Raw genomic sequence first — 25244 nt, 5'->3', positions numbered from 1 at the left:
GGGTTTTTTTTTTCCCTCACTAATCCCTGCCATTTTCTTCCCACACCCAGTTCCTCTTCCTCTTTTCTCCCCCACCCTGTGGTGAACAGAAGCCATTAGAGCAGATCAGACTCCAGTTTCTCACCTCGTGCCCCAGTGACCTGCTGCTTATCTCCAGGCCTGAGCTGACGTAGGGGGCGGGGGCAGAGTGCCCTGTGCCTGCTTTTTTGAGGAAGCAGGCTCCGGCAAGTGTGGGATGGACTTCCTCCATCTTAGCCATATGGGTACTGGCACTCCCCAGGGCCCCTGGTAGGAGGGAAGGAGGTATGTTGCTATGTGAGCTGGGGATAGGGCACAGGTGGAACTCCAGGTTCACAGCACTGCCACTTGTTAGCTGTGTGACCACAGGCATCAGACCTCTCAGGGCCTGGGAAAGCCACTGGCACTGTTGCCTGGCCCAGGCAGAGGTCCCACAGTTGATGGGCTGCCCTGAAAGCCTAGGACTTTCTGAAGGGCTAGTGTGTTTAAAGTCCAAAATGGGGAGCAGGGGGCAAAGGTGCTACTTCTGTACCTCTCAGGTCTAGGGGTCTGTCCACTGTCTCTACCTTATTTTATAAGCCCAGTATTCCCCAGGAATTGCTGCTCTGTGAAGAAGCCAGGCCTCCTCTTCCCTGGGACAATCTTCTGTCTGTGTGTATGGTTGGGATTTGATAGCTGCTGAAGCCAGGGAGGCTGCCAGCAAGCCCATGGCACTGGCTATAGGCAGATGAAAGGCTTGGGTTCAGGCTTCTTGGTGCTGTTGGCCCCTGTGACTCTCCCTGTCCCCCACCTTCACCTAGGCTTTGGTCTTTCTGGCCACATTCTAAAGACTTCAGAGCTAAAGACTCTCAGAGCTTTGTGGGTCTCACCAGCATTCAAGTACACATGGCTTCTCAGTTTTGCACACTCCCATGCCTGTCCACAAATATGGGTCAGCCTCTTGAGTCATTCTCCATAGCCTCCAACCCAGAAGCCACCTCCTCCCGGAATCCTCACACTTCCCACTACTTTAAATAGCCAGGCCTCTTCTGAAGACTCCTGCACTTGCTCATCCTCTTGTCACTCCACCTCACTCAGCCACACCCCTTGGCCCAGTACACACAGTATACCCAGTATACCTAGTACACAACTCTTTCACTAGAGCTAATGGACTATGAGGCATTGGCCTGAGATTTGAAGGCTCTGAGGGAGAGTCTGGACTTGGGGAACTAAGTGTAGAGGGCTTTCTTTTAGGAGTGACACAGCTCAAGAGCTCTGGCTCTGACTGGGAAGTATACCCAGCCTTGCTCTCAGATGTGCAATCACTGCTGTGTGACCTCATGAGAATGGAAGACTCTGCTGGGTGTGGTAGCAAACACCTTTAATCCCAGCAGAGGCAGGCAAATCTCTGTGAGATTGGGGCTAACCTGGTCTACATAGTTCTAGCCAGCCTGGGCTGCAGGGAGACCCTGTCTCAAAAAGACAAAACAAAACAAAAGCAAAGAAACAATAAAGAAAACGGAGATCTCTGACCCTCAGTTCCTGTAACTGTCAAATGGAGATAATCCAGTGGGGGTGCTACTAAGTGCTCCCAGTTGTACTGGCCCCAGCCTCTAGCAGAGGGCTGATGCTCAGCTCTATGCTCCCTTCACCTGGCCATCTCCAGGTGAACTGGAGGAAAGTTGAAACTTGTAAGGTGTAGGAGACAAATGAAAATTGTCCCCCACACTGTGTGTGTTCTCTGCTTTCACAGGGAACTCAGGCTGCGGAACTATGTCCCAGAAGATGAGGACCTGAAAAGGAGGAGGGTGCCCCAAGCCAAACCAGTTGCAGGTATGTGGCCCACCCTTTTCTATGGTCCTGCCAGTCGCCCTCCACCACACTAGGTGTCACCATCAGAGTATATGCCAGTACCAGAACAGAGGCTGGGCCTCCGGAGCACACCAGCACTTCTCATGCAGGCACATAGTCTCCAGGGATCCCAGAGAGGCCACCAAGGCAGGAAAGAGGTCTGTTGCACCTGCTTATCTTGAGGTAGAAGGGAAGGTGACCCAGGGACCTGCCAGCCATCCCTCAGGAAGCTGAAGGCCCTTAGGGCACGAGGATCAGAAGTGATCTGGGGTCCTTGGGCAACAGAGCAGGGGGGTGGGTCCTGTATGCCCCTGGGAACAGAATAAGAGACCCGAAAGAGAAGCTGACCATTCAGATACTCAGAGAACAAGAGGGGGCTTGCCCGGGTTTTCCCAGCCTCGCTGCAGGGCGAGAGCTACAGTGTGACAAGGGAGCCTCTTGGTCATATGGCTGCAGATCCACCCCCTTGCCCTGAAGAATCTAGTTTTTATTCTTTACTTTTGATATCAACTTTTAATTGTGTAAGTAATGAAGGAATAAATACTGTATCAGAAATTCATTTGTTGGGGCTGAAAAGATGGCTTAGCGATTAAGACTACTGGCTGCTCTTGCAGAGGACCTGGGCTTAGTTCCCAGCACCCACATGGCAGCTAACAACAATCCAAAATTCCAGTTCCAGGGAATCTGATGCCTTCTTCTGGCTTCCTCATGTATTGCTCAAACAGATGTAGTTACTACATACATGCCTGGTGACACACGCATTCAATCCCAGCACTTGGGAGAGAGAGGCAGGCAGATCTCTGTGAGTTAGAGGCCAGCCTGTTCTACATAGTGAGTTCCAGGCCACCTGGGGCTACAGGAGGACCCTGTCTCATAAAGACCAAAAATAAAAAAACAAAAACATGGGTCTGGAGAGTTGGCTTAACCGTTAAGAGCACTGACTGCTCTTGCAAAGGACTCAGGTTCAGTTCCCAGCACCCACATGGCAACTAATAACTGTCCATAACTCCAGTTCCAGGGGATCCAACGCCCTCTTGTGACCTCCACGGGCATCGCAAGACATGGGTGCACTTAAACATAAACACAGGCAATACACTCAAATACACTAAAAATAATAAAACATATTTAAAAAACAAGCACTTAAAATTCAGCCAGCTTTGGCACACACCCTTAATCTCAGCACTCAGGAGGCAGAGACAGTTGGATCTCTGTGAGATTGAGGCCAACCTGGTCTACATAACCAGCTGGGGCTACAGCTGTCCAAAAAAAAAAAAAAAATTCAGGTGTTGCCTATTCATTCATAGTCTGTTTCTCCATCTCCTCTGAGCACCAGACCTTGGGCCTCACCTGGTGGGGCAGTGGCAGGGTTAGGTGGAGGACACAGAGGGATGAGAAACTTGCCAGGCCACCTAGGACTCATCTCTGGTTGGAGAAAGGTAGGGTAAAGAAGGGCAGGAGAACACTCACAGAGTCCCTGATGATAGCATTGAAGGCAGCCCACAGCCCACAGTCATTGGTGCTTCTGGCATCTGTTCCCAGTAGGGACCACCCAAGGCCTAATGACTTGGTAAAGCCAGGAGGTACCTGTCCTTTATGACTGAGGTGGGATGGGAAGGTAAGCTTCCTCAGACTGGTCAGGCGGGAGCCAGAGAAAATCTTTACCAGTCTTCACTTTTAAAACTACGCTTCCCATGTATACAGGCACCCCTCTCATTCCACAGCTGGAAGTTTGAGGCCCAGGTTAGTATTCAAGTTCTCTGATTGGAGATCTGGGCCCTGTTTGTGCCAGCAGTAACCTGTTGTTATCCCATTCTGCCCCTTAGGGACTGCCTTTATCCAGGGAAACCTGGGCTTCTCTTCCAGAGCTGCCTTTACTGGGTTTCATCTCATTGGTTGGAGGCATAGGAAAGAGGGAGGAGCAAGAAGCTTAGGGTCCTTCCCCTCCCTGGGGCCAAGGCTGGTCACTGTAGAGTGGAAGCTTCTGTCCAACAGGCCTGTGTTGCTCTTGCACCCTCTAGTGGAAGAGAAGGTGAAGGAGCAGCTGGAGGCTGCCAAGCCAGAACCTGTCATCGAGGAAGTGGTGAGTACCTGAGTGGCAGTGCATCTCCACTGCTCTTGTGCCGCCTTTTCCTCTTCTACACCAGCTGGCCCTGTGTTGCCTTCCTTCTCTACATGTCTTTTCTCCTTTTCTACTTCCTTGCCTGTCTTGTCTTTCCCACCTCTGCCCTGTCTCCCCACTTCCGAGGTAGGTCCTGACCCTGATAAGTGTCTCTTCCCTCCCCAGGACCTGGCCAACTTGGCACCCCGGAAGCCTGATTGGTAAGTATTGTCCATACAGGCTGGTGCAGACCAAATGTGGAAGCTTGTGCTTGGTGCATGTCATGGGCCTTGGCTAGGGGACCAGGCAGGGGCCAGGCAGTAAGTACATAGATCTTCACAAGACAGAAATAAGGGCCAAGCAGGACCAAATGGTGGCAGAGAGTAAGAGTGCAGGGGAGGGGCCCAGGGTATGAGGGAACAGCTTCAGGTTTCCTGCTGTAAGGGTGGGAACTCACCTTGCTCTTAGAGAGTCCCATCTAGGCAGTGCAGCCCTGTGCACTCAGGAGACCACAGTGAGGGACAAGCAGACACAAGATATGTCCTTGTTTTGTCTGAAAAAATGGGGTCCCCATCCTCTCGTAGCCTACTGGACCCTCTCTCACTGAGCTGGGAAAAGTGAGCGAGTGCACTGTGGGCTGGAGGCATGTATTTCATTGTGCCTTGGGCCAGACAGAGGTCAGGGCTGTTTGCTTCATGCCTATAGTTCTGTGTGAGTGCAGCACCTACTACAGTGCTTTTGTTTGGTGAAACAGGCTTGGGGCATGTGTCATAGGATCCCTGAACTACAGAGTGCAGACTCAGTTCACATGCACATCTAGAAACCCATGAGTTGGGAGGGGGAGCCTGTAGCAGGAGGAGGAACAGGCATCACAGCAGGCCAAGGCAAGTTGCTCCTTGATGCTGACCTAGGAGACATGACAGGAGGATCACTGAGGAGTCATCCACCTTTGCATGATTTGGCTCGGTTCTCTACCTTGGGTAGGTTTACCTCAGTGGGACTGGGAAGAATGACTGGGTCTTGGGGCCACAAGGAAAGAGAGGGGGCAGCATCTTGGTCTCCCCAGTGCAGCCCCTCGGGTGGCTGAGTGTTGTAAATACTGAGGCACTGCAGAAGGATCCCAGGGCCACACCAGGCAAGCCTTTAACTTCCTACCTTTCTTTCCCCTTGTTCCAGGGACCTCAAGAGAGACGTAGCCAAGAAGCTGGAGAAGCTAGAAAAGCGGACCCAGAGGGCCATTGCCGAGCTGATCCGTAAGTGTGGCCCTGGCCAGTGGAGTCCTGCCCTTTGGGTAGTGGTCTAAGCAAGGATTCTTCACCCCACCTGTTTGCTCTCCATTCAGGTGAGCGGCTGAAAGGCCAGGAGGACAGCCTGGCATCTGCAGTGGATTCCACCACTGGACAAGAGGCTTGTGATTCTGACTGAGGTGTTCTGTTTCCCAGCTGTTCAGCATACCTTTTCTATGGGAAGGTGGTCTTGAGCAGGACGGGGACTGGGCTTGCCATCACTTCTGGGTCTTGAGAATTGAGCCAGTTCAATCATGTGAGGCCAGCTTCTTGTCTCCTGAGGTCCCCTACTGCTCTGCGTGTACTGGAGCTGGCAACAGTGCCAAATGTGCTTGGATCTGTACATATGTATTTTGAACTTTTTATAACTTCTGGAAATAGAGACAAGTAAACCCCTGTGTAGCAGAAACCTGCTGTTGCTTCATGTTTGCTAGGTGCTCTAGTTTGGGCTCTTAGAGTACTACAGAGGTGGTGCTCAATGTGAATTACCCCTGGGTTGGGCTGGGCTTGTTGAGGCTAAAAGGTAGGGAAGAGCCACAGTTGACCTTCTGGCTCCAAGGCCTGATCTAGTCAAAATCAGCAGTGATTATCTCAGAACCCTTAGACCACAGAGAGAATTCTCTTAAGACCTCCCACAGGCTGGAACCTTGCAGTAGTCTAGGAATCTGGAGAGATCCACAAGTCCTCTGGACCCCCTCACAAAGTGAGAGTCAGGAGGGCAGGCTCTGACAAATCTCCAGTTGAGCACTACAGACTTGAGGCCATCATGCTGCCCTCCCCACCCTCCCATTTCTGCCCTGCCTCTGGTAGCCCATCTTTTTCCTCTACGAGTCAGAGCTATGCTTCCCTGAGTGGGGAATCTGTTCAGCTAGAGATCAGGCTGTGGTAGGCTAGGGTTCAGTTGTGATCTTGGTTCCTGGGCCCCCAAGGTCCTGGCTTGAGAACTGTGAGCCTCTGAGCTGACTCTCCAGGGTGATGGACTGGCTACATCAACACTGACTCCAGGTATAGTATAGCCAACTAGGGCTTTTCCTCCAGGAAAGTTCTTTTAGGACTTCCCCTTGACCCATCCAACCCCAGCCTCATCCAGTATGTTCATCCCTCTATGCTGTGTTACAGAAACACAGTGGCCTGGCTCTGACAGGCACTGCTGAAGACTTGGATCATGGAGGCAGAATGGGTGTTTGCACATAGAGGCCAGGACCCCAAACAATAAATAAAATCTTTTAAATGAAAGTTGTAAATCTGTGTGTGGTAGCATATACCTTTAATTTTAGCACTTGGGAGGGAGACAGAAGGATCAGGTGTTCATGGTCATCCTTATCTACATAGTGAGTTTGAGGCCATCCTGGGCTGCATGAAACCCTGTCTCAAAAATGAAAAGAGAGGAGAGAGGTAAAAGGTCAGAGGTGAGGGGAAAGGAGATGGGTAAGGAGAGGTTAGAAGACAACTCTCAAAAAGCCTGTGTACCTCAGAGTGAGAGCTAAAGTGGTAGATGGCAGGCACAGCACTGGGCAGTGAGATGAGGCTGGACCCTGGCTCCCTCAGAGAACAGCGGCTAACTTGACCAGAGTTGTCAGGACTATAAGTGTAGGATGAAGAGACTCCCCGCACCACCCGGGATCTCATTGGCAACAGAAAGCTTGTCAGTAACAGTGGAAAGATTCAGAGTCTTGGAGACCAGGAGCCAAGCTCCCCTTTAGCCCCAGCTCTGGGACTACAGTAGTGTTACCTGGGACCAGAGAGCTCACAAAAGGGTGCTTCTGAATTTGTGACCTTGGGGCCTTGATAGAAACTGCCTTATAAGGAAAGAGAAAAACAACTGCCATGTCTGACAAACAAAAATCATGAAGCATGAAAAAATTCTAGTCCTTTGCTGGGTATGGTGGGACATCCTTGCAATCCCCACATGTGGGAGGCTGTGGAAGGAGAATATCAAGGTCAAAGCCTACCTGGGCTACATAATAAGACATGATTTTTTTTTTCTGGTCTTTTTGAGACAGGGTCTCCCTGTAGCCCCAGCTGTCCTGGAACTCACTATGTAGACCAGGCTGGCCTTGAACTTGCAGAGATCCGCCTGCCTCTGCCTCTGGAGTGCTGGGATTAAAGGCATGTGCCACCACGCCCGGCTTTTTTTTTTTTTTTTCTTTTTTTAATGCATGTACAAAGCTCTGGGTTCAGCCCCTAGTACCACATATAGTAGGTGTGGTGGCATAACTCTCAGCACTTGGAAGGTGGAGTCAGGAGGATCAGAAGTTCAGTGTTGTTCTCAGCTACTTAGGCAGTTCAAGGCCAACATGGACTACATGAGATCCTGTCTTAGAAAAGGGGTGCAAGGTGAGGGTGGGGAGTCAGAGAAACGGCTCAGCAGTTAAGAGCACTTGCTGCTCTTCAGAGGACCTGGATTCAGTTCCCAGCCCCACATGTCCATTAACAACCATCCATACTCCAGTTTCAGGGGATCTAACACCCTCTTCTGGCCTCTGCAGGCATTGGATGCATGGGTACGTGGTTATACTTACATGCAGGGAAAACACATACATAAAACAATTTTTTTTTTAAGGAATGGGGGCATGGTAAGATGCCTAGGGTAAAGGCACTTGCCACTGAACCTGATGACCTGAATTCCATCCCCAGAACCCACATGGTGGAAAGAGAGAACCTACTCCCACAAGTTGTCTCCTGACCTTCGCATGTGTGTACACACAAATAATTTTTTTTTTCTTGGTCTTTTTGAGACAGGGTCTCTCTGTAGCCACAGCTGACCTGGAACTCACTATGTTGACCAGGCTGGTCTCAGTCTCACAGAGGTCCATCAGCCTCTGACTCCTGAGTGCTGGGATTAAAGGTGTGTGCCACCATACCTAGCTCACAAATACATTTAAAACAGTTAAAACCTAGGGGGCTGGAGAGATGGCTCAGTGGTTAAGAACACTGTTTTGCAGAAGACCTGGTTCGAATTCCAGCACCCACATGGCAGCTAACAACTGTCTGTAACTCCAGTTCTAGGGGATCCAACAGCCTCTTTGGTCCTCCGTGGGCATTGCACGACACGGGTGCCCTTACCTACATGCAGGCGTAACACTCATACACATAAAAATAAAATAATAAATAAAATTTAAAAAAAATTAAAATCTATTGCCTTAAAGAATAGCCAACAGTGCCATGTGTGGTGGTGCATACCTTTAATCCCAGCACTTGGGAAGCAGAGGCAGGTGGATCTCTGTGAATTCAAAGTCAGCCTGGGCTAATAGCAAGTTCCAGGCCAGCTGAGGTTACAGGGAGACCCTGTCTCAAAACAACAACAACAAAAAGCCAACAGTCCAACAGCAGGGAAGTTTACAGACAAGGAAATAAACAGTGACATCCTAATGAGCATCTGCTTTATTATCAGAAATGAAAGAGGGTCTAGCCACATAACACAAGAGCAGGAATTAGATGTGAGAATTGATCAGAAATCTTGAAAATGAGCCTAGAAAATGAGTGCCTTCGCATTTTTAGGTTGAAGAAGGAGGCTGAGAACAGCCTGGGGACCTTGTCTTGAAAAAGAGAAAAACCCAACCCCAGATTGGAAGTAAAGGGGACTTGAAAAGCTCCAATGAGCACAGACTCAGCTAAAGACAGCAGAGATGGCTAGAGTAATGTCATTGTAAGGGAGACCTGTGGACAGAACTGTTTTTAGCTGTATTGATGTGCCATATGGGAGGAGGGGGTAGAGAGGTTTGCACAAGGTGATGTTAGATGGTGCAGCCACTTTGGAAAAGTTGTACATATTTACTCTGAGACCCAGAAGTTTCACCTTTAGTGTCCTGGAAGAGTGTTACATGTATACACCAAGAATACATATAGAAGCGTGATTGTGTGTGTGTGTGTGTGTGTGTGTGTGTGTGTGTGTGTGTGTGTAGGTCAGAGGACAACTTGTGGAAGTCAGTTTTCTTTCTGGTGTGGTTCCAGAGATGAAACTCAGGTTGCCAGGCTTGCACAGCAAGTGCCTTTACTCACTGAGCCATCTCATTGGCCCCCAAAGCTGTTTGTTTGTTTGTTTGCAGTGCTGGGAACTAACTTGGGACCTCACCCATTATAGCAAACACTTTACCACTGAGTTGTATTCCCAGCCCCAGGTTTGTTTTAAAGGCAGCACTTTTACTACATCTGCAGTTTCAAGAGTAATTATCTTAGAACATTGAAGATAAAGAGAAAAATCATACAAGATACATGTAAAAAAGGAAAAGGAATTAATTTCACTTTGCACAAGTAGTAAATACCAGAAGTGTCTCGTAAGTGCTAAAAGTCAGTCCACTCAGTTGTCAGTGATAAGGGCAAGATGGATCTTTGCTGGCTATGTGTTTCCTCTGTACTGATCTTTGTTGGAAGAACTAATAAAGGATGTGCAGGAGAAACCAGGGTGGGAGCAGGAGGGAAATATGAAACCAGTACTACATGTGGTAGGTACCAGCAGTCTTGAGGAGGGGTTGGTTGTTCTCAAGTGTAAGATGGTACAGTTGCCCCCGCTCACATACACAAATAAATAACTGTACTAGTAATTTTAAAAATCACTTCTTCCAGAACCTCCAGAGCCATCTGAGCATCAACTTGGAGCCCCTAGAGGCTTCTCAGCATGGATGAGAATTCATCCCCAGGGCCTTTAAATCCCTACTGTCCTCACATGGCCACTGGGGGGCAGCAAGAGACACTGAGATGGATTCCTGGCACACGGGTCAGCATTGCCTGGTCTCTGCACTGCCACCAACAGCCTGTCACCCCACTACATGAAGCACTCCTTTTCCCATGGGAAAGTGGCTGGTCATTAGAGATGACCCACAATGGAATTCAGCTAATCTGAAACCCAGAATGGTGGCAGCCATGTCAGTTTCCAGCATTCCAGGGTGCCAGTTTGAGTAGAGAGTTTTTATCATCCAACCCTAAGGACAGACCCAGCCCTGCTAGGGTCACCACAGTCTCACTCCTCTAGCTGGGGAATCTTTTGCATGGGTGGGATGTGTGCATGTGAATGCAGCATACCTGGAAATGTGGACCTCCTGCAGGCCTGTTTGCCCATACACAGCCTGAGATATCATCTTGCTCTGAACACCTGTTACCTGAAGCCAGGCTCTAAAGATGCTCACTGTTGATCCAGAAATTCACAGGTCAGATGGTAGAGCTCACCTACCAAGTGAGCCTGGATGGACAGAGCTCTACAACCCACAGAGTATGAGTGAGGGCATGCTTGATCCCAGGCTACTCCTTCCCGGGCTCAGGCCTGGCCTTTGGCTCTTGCAGCTGTGGACTGGGCAGGGTGTCTGAGCTGAGTTTCCTAGCCAGCCTGCCTCTTCCGTATGTATTTCTGGTTTTCTTTAAATGTTCCCATTACTCAGGCCCCTGGTGGGCACCAAGACAGAAATAAATCCCACAAGGCAACCCAGCCAGAAGCCAGGAATCTGATTCTCCCTCAAAGGCCGGAAGAGGCCCCTATGCAGAGCATGCCAGACCACAGTGGCCCACACACTCCACATGGCCATGAATATGGCTACCCCCCCCTTGCACACGCGCACACACACACGCACACACACACGCACACACACAGCCTTACATTTCCCCTGTGCACAGGGTTCATACATAAGCACACACAAGCATTCAGATTTGCCTCTTAGAAATGGTTCATACATGTAGGTGTACTGTGTGCACACATGCATTCGTGCACATACTTCCTGATAGGCTCACATCTAGAAGTGATCACATACTCTGGTTCCCAAACCCAGACATCCTCGAGGCATTGGTGGGCAAGGAAGGTGGAAGGAGTGTGGCCCTATGCAACTTAGGAGGAGAGTGGCCTCATGGGAATGCCGGCTTAAAGCTGCCAGGGCTTCTGAATTTTTAAGAGAAGCTGGAAAGCCGAATTTTTATGTGAAATATCCTGATTTTTTAAAGGTTGGCTCAAGATGTTGAAAATACTACAAGAGCCAAACCAAACACATCTCGGAGCCAAATTCCACCCACAGGCGGCATTCGCAGACCACGGGTCTACACACAAACACACACAAATAGACACACGTACACAGACACACATACAAACAAAAATAGACATTGATACACACAGTCTCACAGACATACCAAAAGAGACAGATATGCACAGAGACATACAGATATATCAAACGTGATGTAAATATACATGGATACACAAACAGGTATACATGCCAGTAGAGCCACAGGCAGATGCAAATACAAATAAATACAAGTTCATACATACCTACAAACACACATAGAAACTCATACACAATCACCCCTCTATCAGTGATAGAAGTGAGCCTATTGGGGCAGGTGATGTGACAATGTGGCTTGGGCAACAGCCAGAGTGTGGTCCATGCTGTTACCCTTTTGACAGGTTGTCTTGGATGGATGAGCATAACGTGGCCAGTAGAGATGCTCTGACAAAAGGTTCTCATATGCCTGGCCATTATGGAGAATGTAAGTATCTACAGGAGCTGGTGGTGAAGGGGTCTGGGGTGGCCAAGAGCTCATCTTCTCATGTCCCAGAGCCCACCCTCCAACCTGCCCTGCCTCCACTGCTTGCATGAGGGTAATGTTAAAGGGGGAGAAACTGAAAAGAAGGGATTGCCCTTGAATCCTAAGGGTTACCAGTCTGCCCAAGGGAGAAAAGGTAGGCTCTTTCCAGGTACCTGAACCTTAGCCTGGGTGTGTATTGGAGAGATGAGATTTCTGAGTCAGGAAAGTTGACCTGTGAGAAGTTGAGGCTCAGAGTGGGTAGTAGCTTGCCCAGGGTAGCATAGCCAGTCAGGGCCCAGGCCCCTGCCCAATTCTGCAGTCCCTCCCTCCTCTGCCTCTCCTGGCCAGTGGGACCAGTCCCCCAGCCAGGGTTTATTTCAGTTGGCTGTGGTAGCCTTAGGCTGTGATCATTTGGTGGTTGGCTGAGGAGGCATCAGGGGCAGGGGCTGGACCCAGCTCAGCCTGTGTGTTGGAGCTACACAGCAAGCTTCATAACCCGAAGCTCCCACAGCAGATCTCTTATAACCAGAGTAGAGCCAGTGCCCTCCCGGATCCCTGGGACAGGCCCTGCCATGTCACAGATATTCAGAGCAGAACTGAATTCCCTCAGACCCCTGAGACAAAGAATTCAGACCTCTCCCTGGTCTGTCTCTGTCCCCTCCCTGGAGTGAGGGCTGGAGAGTGTGAACTAAATGCCACCTCCTTGCAGCCTGGGGGCCTGACGCCTTACCCTTATTGTTCCTGAGCAGAGCTTGCAGGTTGAAGGTGGGCAGCAATAGCTCTTCATGACTTTGTAGCCCCAAGATTCCACTCCTTGTGGGGGGCTGTGGGCACCCCCACTGGAGGCCAGTCCTATTTCCTCCCTCAGAGTGGGCATTACTTAGGGTCTTCAGGTGCTTTCCTAGCCAGTGCTAAAGAGACAGGCCCAGAGAGGGGCAGAGCCTCTCAGCATGCTCAAGACCAATCAGAGCTGGGCCTGGCCACCTCACTGTCCAGTGGTCCCTGTGTGGCACCTGGATAGTAGACTAGGGAGGCCGTGGGTGGGAATCTCTTGGTATTCTCCCTGTCCACTTACTGCCCAGCCCAGGTGCTGTTTATGTGTTCCCTGTGGCTTGGCTTGGCTGCGGGGCCTTGCAGGGAGAAGTGACCACCTGGCTTCAGCAGCTGCTCAATGCAAACAGGACCTTGACCATCTTCCAGGCTTGCTGAGGGCTCTCCTCTGCCAACACCTGGATGGACCAGGTGGGGCTCAGGGGCCTCTCTGAGTGGGGGCCAGCCTAGACCCAGAGGCTCACAGCCCCAAAAGCAAGAGAGCTGGTCCTGGGCAAAGGTCTGATGTGAGAGGGCCAGCCTTTTCCTGGACATCCAGTCAGATGGTAACCAACCTAAAGGCTCCTGGCCCTGTCCTAGGAGCAGGTATCTTAAGGAAAGGGACCAGTACTTGTGGAGGAGATGGGAGGACTGGCCTGACCTGGGCACACCATGCAAAATGAGTCCTAGGGCATTTAACCCCTTTGAAGGAAAATGACAGCCCTATCTTGGGGGCTCCAAAGGGAAGGTAATAACTGAGGTGGGAGACACAGCCTGGCTTGGAGGTGCTGTCTAAATGTTTCCAGGTAAGTGGGCCACATGACCTTCAGACAAGAGGCTTGGGCCGGGACATGTGGCCTGATGTCCAACTGGCTCATGACCTAGTGGACAGGATGACTAACCTTGAAGGCTCAGTGGTCTGGAGGTTTTATAGCTCTGAGCCAGGCTGACAGATCAGTGTAGATCCTAGACAGAGGCAACAGATACCCTTAGGGAGGGGAATGAGGTTTTTTGGTTTGTTTTTTTTAACTGTTTATTATTTTTATTTTATATGTATGAGTGTTATTGGCTGCATGTATGTGAGTGCACCCGTGTCATGCAGTGTCGTGGAGGTCAGAGAGGGCTTCGGATTCCCCCGGAACTGGAGTTAAGGATGGTTTGTAGCCGCCATGTGAGTGGTAGGAATCAAATCCGGGTCCTCTGCAAGAGCAGTCAGCGCTCTTAACCGCTGAGCCATCTCTCCAGTCCCTGGGAGGGGAACAAGGTTTTTGTCCTGCTGAGGTCTCCTTCCTCCAGGATCCTTCCTGACAGTGGCATGCTCCATCACTATCTTCCTACCTGGTCACCTGCTTCCTCTAATCCATATGCAGTCCCATCTTGCCTCCTCATGGAAGCAGGGACTCTATTAAAATGTTTTTCAGATCTTCAGATCAGTGGCTCCCACTCAGCCTGGAACCTTGGCCCCTTAGGGGCCTACCGTTCAAGCAGGTTATACCAGAAGTGCTCCATGGATGGCCTTAGGATGGTTGTTTGTCCCCCTGGCCATCTGGAAAGACAGGCAGGGATGAGCCCAAAAGTGCTCAGTATATGCCCCCACAAAGTGCCTGAGTTGGATGTCTTAGGCCTCGCAACCTCTCACCTATGAGGGTGGGGCTGGGGGAAAAGCAAGGTGGTTTGAGCTAGGATAGAAAGGGAGGGTTTGGTGGGAGCACCAGCTGGTGCAAAAGCCCAGAGGCAGGTCTGTCTGCAGGCTTGAACAAGAGCAAGCAGCTCCATCTTGCCAGAGCATGGGGTAGGCATATAGCCATGTAGCCTCAGCGTCAGGCTAAGGGTCTATGCCATTCTAGGCTCCATGAGTGGTTTGAGACAGAGCTGAGAGGAGTCCAGGGGATGAATGTGGTGGTAGGTGGGTGTCAGGTAGCAATACTGAGCAACTGTTCTGTGATTGCATGTGTCTACCCTTGTAGACCCACACCCCAGCTAACTCTTGAGGCCTAAATTCCTGGCTCCCCACTGGCCCTGAGCCAGAGCAGAGGCCAGCCCACCTTCTACTCACTGGCCAGGGCACTCTCTTGGCAACCTCTGCTTGATGGCTGAAAGCATATCCCTGCTATGTAGGGGGGCTAGGGACATACAAGTAGAGCTCCCTAAGTGGCCACCAACCAGAGGGTTAGCTTGGTGGCATAGCCTCACTGAGGAATCCCTCAGCCCTGGCTGGGCAATGATTGGGGGCCAGCAGGCAGAGGAGTTGACCCTTTCTGGTCCTTGATTTTTTTTTTTTTTTTTTTAAAGTAGGGTCTTATGGATCCTGGGTTGGCTTCCAAATTACAAATTGCCCCATGTTGTCAAGGATGGCCTTGAACTTCTGATCCTCCTGCCTCCACCTCCTGAGAGCTGGGATTATAGGTGTGCGCCATCATGCCTAGGGACTAAACCCAGGGCTTCCTGCATAGTAGGCAAGTATTCTGCAACTGAGCTACCTCCTTGGCCCCTTTTCTGGGCCTTAAAGGCAGAGTTACTTTCTGTTGGACTGTGCAAAATCCCCCGGGGCCCAGACCCCTCCTAGGTAATGAGACTCGGGGTCCCTCTCCCACCTTTGGGTGAGTACCTCCAAACTCTCTGATGGCTCCTAGACCCCACCTTCCTTGATTGAAACCCAGGAAGCCACACACTGCTTCCTTTTTCTTTTTTTCTTTTTCTTTTTTTCCTTTGTTTTTCCTCCTGGCCCAATCCTGAATGGACAACCAGCCCGCCATGAGTCTCTTGGTCCATCTGTCCATCTACCCATGCCAGCAGTCCTGCCTCTGGTGCCCAATCACATGACTGTCTCCCACTCTTCTTGCAACAATGGGGGTGGTCGTGCAGACCCAGAGGCCTCCTCATCCAGGCCTGAGCAGGAACCATTGAGGAATCCATCGTCCTTGGGAATCGCCATGGTCACTGGTATAGTTTCATTCTCAAGGGCTGGAACCCCTGGCTTGGCATGGCCAGGCAGCTGGGAGTGACCATTGGTGGTGGTGGAGGCAGGCAGCAGGCGGGGGCTGAGGGAAAGGCCGAGTCCTGCACGGGGTCCTACATTGGTCACACTTGTGTGAGACACCATTGGGCCATAGCTGTAGCTGCTACTCCCACTGCGTGCTTTGCGCTTGAAGTCCAATGCCAGTGTCCATCGGCTCCAAGACTTCTTGATCTCTGCTTGTACCTTGGGGAAGTAGACAAGTAGCAGTCAGGTATGCCCTTAACCTCTGTGCCACATGTCTCCCCTGCCACCATTTCTGCTCTTCAGTGCCCACTCAGCACTGAATGAATAGGGCACTACTAGGAAAATCCAAGGCCAGGTCAAATCTGATCAGTCTCAGAACATGGGTGTTTGATCAATGCAATCAATAATGGAAACATCCAAAATTCTAAAGCTGGGGGCTGGAGAGATGGCTCAGTGGTTAAAAGCACTGACTGCTCTTGCAGAGGACCTGAGTTCAGCTCTCATCACCCACATGGCAGCTAACAACTGTCTGTAACTCCAGTTCCAGGGGATCCAATGCCTTCCTCTGACCTCTGCCAGCATTGCACAACAAGAGTGCATTCACACACGTGCAGGCAATACACTCATACACATAAAAATAATAAGTAAATAAATAAATAAAAATTCACAAGCTCACATGGACCCAAAGATGGCTGAGCCCTCAGTCCAAGTTCCAAAAAATTCCCCTCTGGGGGTTAGGAAGACATTTTGCTATACTACACATGGAAGAGCCCACACATCCTAGTATACCCTGAGTCTGAATCATCTTTGAAGCCCTCTCTGTGTCTTCACAACATGATTAGGGGGGTTCTTGATGAGCAATAAAAGAGTGGGAGGGTGAGAATGAAGGGACAAGGCTTGAGGAACCCCAGCATCTCTGCCTCTCCCTGCACTGCCTACCACTTACCTCGCCGTTGCAGAAACAGTATATGATGGCGACAAAAAATCCCTGTGGAGAGAGGTACCTGGGATCAGGGCCACCTCCCTTCCCCCACCCTGTCCCCCAGGACCTCAGGCAGGTTGCGCACCTGGAAGGAGTTGAAGAGCATCTCGTAGTGCATCTGGATCTGCCAGAGCGTCCCTGAGACCTCGGTATATGGTAAGGCCATGAAGACGGTGTAGTGGACTCCGAACAGCGGCATGAGCACCAGCGTGGACTTGAGCAGCTTCCTGGCCATTGGGGCATGAAGGTTAGGCCACACCCCCTGCCCCACAATAAGCAACCGCATCCCTCCACTCCAACCAGCCCCAGGTTCCAGAAGCTATGGGGCTCTGGCTGTGTGACTCAACAACCAAGTTCACTCAAGATGGCTTCTACCAGGAGACAAAGTGTTACTCGAGGTTCTTGGTTCTGAGAGGTGTCCTAGAGTGGATTGCAACTGTAGTCCCTGTATCCCTGGGCCCTTTGCACCTGCTGGCATGCACTCATCCCACCATGGCCCAACCTTCAGCTTTCAGCTGAGCTGTTGTCTTCTTGGAGCCAACCTCTACTCACCTGCCCCTCCAGCTCCATGAAACCAGCTGAGAGTGGCCAGGTGTGTCCCACATTAGCAGGCCTTAGGTCTAGTGCAAAGCTTTATACCAAGTTGCAGAGCAAGATCCAGCATTGCTGTGCAAGCCAGGGCCTGGATGGGCCATCTGGTGAGCCATGGAGCCAGAGGTCAGAGGCTCCCCTTGCAACAAGCTCATCCATGGTACCTTTGTGTTCCCTTGGGTACATGGTACTGACAACCAGTGACCCTGAACTCCATCCCCAACTCTGAGGAGCCAGAGCTCACCGGTACTGCTGCCTCGTGTCACACCTCCCAGCATTGGTCTCCCGAAGCTTGGTGGCAAGCACTCGGATGATGTTGATGAAGAGGATGAAGTTGAGCTGTTGGGGGAGGTTGCATTGGAGGCTGCACCCCAGCATGGGGCAAGAACTCTTGGACCATGGCCCTGCTACAGGCCCTGCTCTGACACTGTCTCTGGGTGACTCCTAGGGCCCTGGGTTTCCCCTTCTGGACTGGAGTTTGGGATCAGCTGGTCTTCAAGGCCTTTGGGTCCCTGAGGTTCAGGGAAACCACTGTAGATATTCTCAGGGGCTGGTCACTGGGGCCCATGCCCACCCTGCCCTCCTCAACCCCTGCTTACCACAACAGAAGCCAGAATGGGCACCTGGATGATCCACTTCTTGTGCCCGGAGCTCAGGTCCCAGCACCTGGGGAAGATGAAGCACTAGCCATCAGCCTCTCCTCAGCCAACCCACACTGTCCCCAAAGTTGGCCTATTCTGACACCAGCTGTCAGAGGCCCAGGACAGGAGTGTTGCAGGTGGCCAGGCCTGAGGCACTCATGGGCCTCTAGAAATCACTTCCTGTACTCTGGATTCCTGACTGAAGGCTAGACTGAGAATCTGGGCTGCTGGGGGCCAGGAATCTCCCCATGATTCAAGTAGGAAGAGTGAACCAAAGTATTTATGGTCTGTGTCAGAGCCCTTGGTCCCTTCTGCAGCTGGACCTACCCAGTGTTAGCCAAGGTAGCTCTGACACCAACCCACACAGCCACGAAGATAGCAGGCAGACCTGTGGGCACAAAGAAGAATGTGTGAGTTCTGGGCGTGTTGCCCCCAAATCCCATGGCCCCCAGCTCAGCTCACTGCCTGCACCCTACCCCTAGGCACATGGGCTCTTTAATGACAGCCACACCAGCTGTCTAGGCACATGGGCCACCCAAACAGTCTTCCCTTGAGGCTCCAGCCCTCAGGATCCAGTGCAGTTCTCTCTCCCATCTGATTCCATGCTTCCTGTGAGCCTGCTGGGCCTAGGCTGAGTATGACGTTTCTATAGCTTGTCCATGCAGTCCTGCTCACTCCTTTCCCTCCCCCAAAGCACACTGCTCTGAACTTGCAGCTCCCGTGGGGAGAGAGCCAATGACCAGCATTTGTCTGTTCTAATATCCCCTCTCCAGGCCTAGTTTTGAGAGGTCCTAGCCTTCATGGATGAGGGTAGATGAAGTAAAGGTTGTCCTCTCAGGCTGGATAGAGACCATGGGGAGCCTCAGAGGTCATCTGGGCAGCTCAGATGGCACCTCTGAGTAAAGAGAGCCTGGTGCCCCACCCCCAACTTGATTCTCAGCCCATGAACCCTTTGAAAGAAAGGGTGTGACATTCCCAGATCACAGAGTTCTGTGTGCTCCCTAATCCACATGTTTCCAGCTCACACGGATACCTTCTAGCCCTGAAGCTTGTGTGAAATTCTGGAATCAGGCCCAGATTTGCCCAGTTCTGGGGGCTTGCCATGGTGAGGTCAGGGGTAGGGTGTGTGCCAAGGGCCAGGGTGGTGGTAATTGACCTGAGGGCTTTCTGGGTGCTGAGCCCAGGAGGCTCCAGCCATTGGCCCACCCTTCCACAGTCTGGCTGCTTGCCCAGGAGCCCAGCCAAGCTCTGGAACTGCCAGCAATAATGGACAATTATCGGTAACTAGATCCCAGAGCCCCGTGGGGGGCTGGTAGGAATGCAGCATCCCAGGAACCCACTGCAGAGAAGCTGCAGAAGCTAGATGGTACTCAACTTCTGGGCTTGTGGCTATGGACTACAGGGTCCCCCACCTTTTGGTAATAGATGCTAGCTCCTCCCACAAGGCTCTGGGTAGAAGGAGGGTCCAGACTACAGCTCTCAGCCCCATAGTAACTAGTGACTCAAGAACCACTCTGATGCCAAGTTTAATCTTTAGAGTCTCTGTCCCCATCTCAACCCCAGGTAATCATCTCTCACCCTAAGTGAGCTGAAAGCCCAGGCAAAGCCAATACCAGGTGAATCCTGCCCCCAGCCAAGCTGTGTCCCCTAAGCTTGGAATGGGGTCAGAGTTACAGCAGGATGGATAAGGGTGCTACCCAACATAGGGGACAGGATATGCTGGTGGGTGCTTTACCCTTGGGGTTCCCCTTCACCCTACCCACTGCCCTGGCCTCCATACCCCAGCCGAAGATGGTGAAGCCCCACAGGTACTTCTTCTCTGAGAAGAAGGCCATGAAGATGAGACTGTGCAAGTACAGCCCCTCCACCAGAATCCAGTAGTAGTTGGTGGCCAGGAAGTAAAGGAAGAAGGTCACAGCCACGCGGCAGCCCGCCTAGGAGATCAGCTAGAATTAGCCAGAAGGCTGAGCCTGCATCATATAGGAAAGATCTGGACTGCTTTAAGAGTGATGAGGGAGCACCTATACTGGGTTGGGACTAGCACAGCAAGCAAGCAAGGGCAGGTTTAAGACTTGGTGGGGTGTGGGGGTATCAGGGGCTGGTAACGAGGTGATGAGATGGAGAGGTTGGGGCACTGGGCTGAGGCGTGTACTCTGAACCCCTTATCTATACGGTAAGGCTGGGAGCTGTGGGGAGTGGAGGGTCTCTGTGATGGCCTGATGCTAGAGGGGGTAGCAGGAGACAGGAAGGGCGAGGACTGGACTACAGGTGCAAGGGGCGTGGCTGGGCCTGCCGCGAAGGAGGGACACTCACGTAGCCAACGGCAGCAGCGGCTGGCGGCGGCGGCACCTGCGCGATGATATGCAGTTCCTCCTCGGTGAGGCGCTCAGCCTCATCAAGCGTGAAGCCAGAGTAGAGCACCGCATCCTTGACGAAGATGCTCGCGGCGCGCAGCATGAACGACAGGAACATGTGCATGTGGATGTAGTTGCGTGTGCAGTGCAGCCGCCTGCGGGGCGTGCGACATCACCGTGGGTGGGGGCACAGGGGACGCGGCGGCGGGCAGGAAGCTGGGCTGTGCGCGGTAGGTGGGGACACCCCCGGGGGGATGGATGCAGTGAAGGGGAAGAAGGGAGGCACATACCTAGGACCACGTCCTGCCCCATCCGAGACCACGCCCACCCCGACCCCCGCTGCCTTTGCCCCGCCCATTTCCCCACCCACCTAAAGTACGCCAGGATGAGCACAGCCACGGTGAGGGAGGCAAGGGACATAGAGTATCCCACGGTGTAGATCATGCCTAGGCGGTCAAATACCTCCTGCGCAGGCGAGAGACAGAACTGGTACTCAGAGTGGGCGCTGGGTGAGGTAGAGGCCAAGTTAAGGTTGCTGGAGGAGTCAAGGGCAGGAGTCCCGTCTGCGTCAGGGTTCATTAGTGGGGTGTGGGAGTGGTCTTATGGGTCAAGGTGGGAAGGGACAAGGCTCGCACCCGTTCCCGAGTCTCATTGGTCATGAACTTGAGGCATTCGCTGTAGTTGGCCCATGTCCGGTTGTGCCCAGGCACCACCTCCCAGCTGCCGTTGCGGTCACAGCGTCTGTAGGCATGGCCTGTAGGGTGGTGGGACAGTCAGGGCAGGCAGAGGAGGCCTGGAGCCACTAAGTCCCAAGTCATGGTATCCCTGTGGCCCCCAAACCCACTTGGCTAGCCTTACCTTTGTGATTGAAGTCATAAATGTAGTCAGGGCAGGGCACAGCTACCACCTCACCTGGTGCCCCTAGTGGCCAACACACGATGTTGTCCCACTCTGGCAGGCAGGGGTGTCCTGTTCCCAAAGACAAGTCCATAGTTAAGACCCAGGGACATGAACACACCTATGGTTTGGTTCCCACAGGGACAGTGTACCCGAGGACCGGAAACTTCAGGCTTAGTGCATTCTAGAAAAAAAATATATTGAGCCCTTACTTCCCCTGTGAAGCAAGTATTGACACTAATCCCATTTTCCAAATGGTCTGGAAAAGGACAAAAGAAGTGAGTAACTTGCTGAGATCACATGAAGAAGGCAGTTTCTCAGACTAACTCTCAGAGGCTCCCAATATGACCCTTCCCTGGAGACCACAGACAGGAAAAATGTATGGTTCCTAGTGCCAGGTAGACTTCCAAAGAGCCGCTAACCTCACACAGGTGCCTCCACTCTGCATTTCCATTTCCTCATTGGGAAGTTGACCATATTAGACTGTACTTCTACATCTAGGCCTGCCTAGAAGACCCATGACTGAGCATTCATTGGGTATATGATCCTCCAAATCCAAGTGTTGATGTTGAGTGTCAAGACAGTGAAACATCACACTTTGGAGCCCTGACAGAGATGTTAAGTGACCTCAAAGGGTCCCTAGCATCTAGATCATCCACATCTCACTCCAGTTCATGGCCTCCTCTCCCCCTGAAGGACTCTGACCACAGGACTCTCTAGCCTGCCTGGAAGGCTGCCTTGATGGCTGGACCCGCCCAGCTTGGTGAAAGGCTCTCTGTCCTGGGCACCATATTCCCAGCCCCACCCAGCCAGGCCCACAATTCCCTCTGGTCCCTGGGGAGCCACAGGGTGACCACAGGCTCCCAGATGTGGCCCATCTGGAATCTGTTGCCCACCCGGCCAGTTCTAACTGGCCTTGTGGCCACAGCTTGGGCTCTGTGTTTGTCTCTCCTCACCTCCCCAAGGCAACCCTGCATCTCCCTCCCTCCTCTTCTCCTCCTCTTGTCCCACTGTCTCTGTCTCCACCCCTCAAGGCTGTACTACTCTCTTGCTGTTTCTATGGCTCTTTTCACTATGGGTCTTTCTGTACGTCCTTGGACATACAAGTGCTAGACTTTTGGTTTGTTCATCTTGGTCCTTCTCTTTCTCTGTGTATCTATCTCTGTGGGTTATGGGTTTCCTGTAGTGCTAGGTATTCCCCTGAAGTACTCCCTGGGTCCTGAGTCCACCTAGCTCACCTAACCCTTCCTTATGCTGCCCCTTGGGCTGTCTCCAACCCTTCTTTCCTGGGAAGGGAGCTGTGGCCTCTCACTTCCCACAGGACCTGTCATGACTGGGAGAGAACAGTGGAGACAGATGGATCTGAGCCCATGCCTGAAGGGAATGGACATACCTCGGCGCCTGCTGCCAGTGGGCACCTCCTTGTTCTCCTTGGACTCAGGGTAGAACTTTCCTGATGCCTTTTCTTTCCTGGACTTCCCTGAAGTGGATGGGGGTGTCCATCCCTTGTCTGATTCCATTATGTTGGCTGAAGAAATCAGGGTAGTTCCAGCTGTCAGCTGTGCTATAACAATAGACCTGGGGTGTCATCTCTCCTACAGTCTCCTGCTTTGTACAATGGAGAACTGACCCTGTCAAGGATGCTGATACTCAGGCTGTTGGGAGATCAGGGAATGGGGGGTGGGGTGACAAGCAAGTGTCTCATAAACTGTATAATACTTAAGTAGAGAAATAATCAGGAGACGGAGCTGGCTAGCAGAGGTTCAAATGGGGCAAACACTGTGAGTGTGGGGTCAGCTAGCAGGTGGAGTGGCAAGTGTGGGCAATCTAGAGCAGAGGGTAGTAGCCTACCACCCAGGAGTCAAAACCACACAGGAGTGAAGGGCCCACCAGGGGGCGCATGGCAAGAATAGATAGGGAGAAATGGAGTGGAGTGTTTATGGTGAAAATCCAGTCAGGCTAGAGTGCTGGGCAGGTGAGGAAGCTGGTGACCAGGAGGGCAAGAGTAAGGGGTGCAGTGTGTCAGGAGTAGACAGGTGATTCCACCTACCCCGTCCTCTGCCCTAGGATATTCGAGTAAAGTGTTTGCAGCTTCTATAAGTGGCCCTGGAGACACTACCTGGGCTGGGGCCTGGCTTTTTTCTTTCTTGGAGAGACAATGGAGGTCTCTCTCAGCTGCAAAGTCCTCCTCATTATCTGACTTGTGAACCTTCAGCTACACCCCAAGCTAGGGTGCCCTGGCCCTCCCACATCCAGTCCAGGCAATCCAGACTGGGATGAGAATGACTGTCACTATTCTGCTTCCACCCTCAGGGAGAGGCTCCATGATGGACAGGAAAGGGGCAGAGAGGTACATCTACCCTAGCTACACAACTATGAAGGGTTTAGGATCAAATGAGAGAGACTCAGCTGCCTCCTCCCCCATGTGACTGGGTGCCATGGGTGGGGCCAGGGTAGGCGGGACTGTGTGTAGTGTCTTTATGAATGAGAACAAAGTCTACATGCACCACAGCAAAGCTATCACCCTGTGCTTTGTGTCCAGGGTATGTGCCACTGCTGTCCCCCACCAGCTCCAGGGAGAAAACTGTTCTGGCAGGATAGGAGGTCAGGGGTCTTGTCCCCTCCAGTTGATGAGATCAGCCAGACCTTTGAAGCCTGGATGAGTGCCAATATAACCCCATACCAGCTTCCAGGAAGTGGATTCAAGGGAGAGGGCAGAGAGGAGACACATGTGAGAGGGGTTCAGAAACTGTGAGACTGGTTGGGTGATGCCCTCCCTCCCTATGGCAAAGGTCCCTCAGAGATGTGTTGGGAGGCACCCTCCCTCCCCCAGATCAAGTACTCCTTCCCCAGGCTGTAAGGTGAGTCATACACACATCCATCCCTGTCCCTCTATCCCACTCACCCCCATCTAGCCCTAGGGGACACCCACCCTAGAGTTCTGTGCCCAAATGGCCTCATTCAGAGACCTCCCCAGTCTTCTAGACTTATCTTAGCTATTTTTTCCTTAAGGAAGCTAGCCCAGTCCACCCTACTAGGGTCCTGCACCTTCATCAGAGCTCTTGGTTTGCCTCATCCCATCTAAGTCCACTGGGGACATGTGTCCTATAGTTGCCTTCACACCTTCACCCGGAAAGGAGAGACACACATATCTTTTGGCCAATCTGGCCAGAGGTTATTTCCGTACATACACAGAGGCATGTCCTCTGAGAGGATGTGTGTGGGGAATGAGGATGCCTCTGGGTCTGAGCGCTAGTGGTGGAAAGACAGCATAAGGACCTGAGTCCAGGACTTAAGGCTGCCCTGAGCTTATTGATTTCACTCTTGCCTCATCCACCCCATTGTGAGTCTTCACTTTGGCTGGGCCCCCTTTATTGGGCCCATCCTAGCCTAACACCTTCAACCCCTTCACCCACTTGCCTCTGCCTCCTGGACATCCCCCATCACATGCTGACCTCATGCCCACCTCCTCATTTCCTCCATCCCTACCTGCTGTGCGTAGGACTTCCTTAAGTAGCTTGTCACACTGGGCCTGGGCACGGTGCAGCAGGAAGATCTGTTCCTCCTTGGTAAAGACATCATCAGCATCCACCTGTCAAGCCAAAGATCAGACTGCAGGCAGTACTTCCAGGTACAGCACTTGGTCCCAAAGTCATTCTGCCTCCCCAGGGACCCCCATTTTCAAAGATGTTTGCTTGAGAGGAAGACTCTGGAAAGTCTGCTTCTGTGGAGCATCTGCCTCATGGAGCTCCAATTTTATAGTCAGGAAGTAATGGCAAGGCCTAGGGCCTGCTCCATGGTGGGGAGAGAGGAGAACAGAGTGGGGGCCATCCCCTGCCTATCCACCAGTAACCCTGTTGCCTGCAGCCACTGACATTCTCTGTCCAGTCCGTCCCCTGGGGCACATGGGAACGGATGGAATGTCCCAGGATGAAGCCTCCCGGGATCCTGGCTGCCTGCTGGGGACCTGGAGTTGAATGAGGAATGGTGAACTCTGAAGAGACAAACTCAGCCTGGATTCCTTCAAGTCTCAAGGCCCCCTGGGGAAGGTGGCAGTCACCATTTTCCATCCTGGCCCAGTAGTCAGTCAGTGCTCTCCCTAGTGAAGAGTGAGAGCCTCACCCTCCCTGCTTAGGGCCTCAAAGAGAGAGAGAGTGGAAAAGTTGCTGGGTGGTGGTGGTGGTGGTGGCAGTGGTGGTGGTGGTGGTGGTGGTGAGGGAATGGCCAGGACTGTGCAGGACCCCCACCCA

General features: G+C 52.1%; 2 protein-coding genes across 3 annotated transcripts in view; one reads left to right on the top strand and one right to left on the bottom strand.

The window, feature by feature from the left end:
• Positions 1 to 6476, top strand: part of Ccdc12 (coiled-coil domain containing 12) — a 61635-nt gene extending 55159 nt beyond the window's left edge. The window contains exons 4-8 of the mRNA XM_008830923.3: positions 1751 to 1830; positions 3867 to 3928; positions 4133 to 4167; positions 5123 to 5199; positions 5289 to 6476. Coding sequence (XP_008829145.3) covers positions 1751 to 1830; positions 3867 to 3928; positions 4133 to 4167; positions 5123 to 5199; positions 5289 to 5371 — 337 coding nt within the window. The 3' untranslated portion in view covers positions 5372 to 6476. The remainder of the gene's footprint in view (positions 1 to 1750; positions 1831 to 3866; positions 3929 to 4132; positions 4168 to 5122; positions 5200 to 5288) is intronic.
• Positions 6477 to 13736: 7260 nt separating this feature from the next.
• Positions 13737 to 25244, bottom strand: part of Pth1r (parathyroid hormone 1 receptor) — a 24295-nt gene continuing 12787 nt past the window's right edge. Inside the window, exons 3-15 of one of the 2 annotated variants that reach the window (XM_017797470.2) lie at positions 24484 to 24586; positions 22388 to 22558; positions 20956 to 21066; positions 20733 to 20851; positions 20468 to 20562; positions 20057 to 20252; positions 19524 to 19677; positions 18071 to 18131; positions 17702 to 17768; positions 17347 to 17441; positions 16597 to 16738; positions 16476 to 16517; positions 13737 to 15748 (exon numbers count right to left, since the gene is read on the bottom strand). In XM_017797470.2, the coding sequence (XP_017652959.1) occupies positions 15362 to 15748; positions 16476 to 16517; positions 16597 to 16738; positions 17347 to 17441; positions 17702 to 17768; positions 18071 to 18131; positions 19524 to 19677; positions 20057 to 20252; positions 20468 to 20562; positions 20733 to 20851; positions 20956 to 21066; positions 22388 to 22558; positions 24484 to 24586 (1743 nt within the window). In that variant the 3' untranslated portion in view covers positions 13737 to 15361. The remainder of the gene's footprint in view (positions 15749 to 16475; positions 16518 to 16596; positions 16739 to 17346; positions 17442 to 17701; positions 17769 to 18070; positions 18132 to 19523; positions 19678 to 20056; positions 20253 to 20467; positions 20563 to 20732; positions 20852 to 20955; positions 21067 to 22387; positions 22559 to 24483; positions 24587 to 25244) is intronic. The other variant, XM_008830554.2, reaches the window with a different exon arrangement.

The sequence above is a fragment of the Nannospalax galili genome, unplaced genomic scaffold (assembly GCF_000622305.1).
Source record: "Nannospalax galili isolate Female #2095 unplaced genomic scaffold, S.galili_v1.0 scaffold1050, whole genome shotgun sequence".
NCBI lineage: Eukaryota > Metazoa > Chordata > Mammalia > Rodentia > Spalacidae > Nannospalax > Nannospalax galili.
This window is presented reverse-complemented; position numbering and strand designations above follow the sequence as displayed.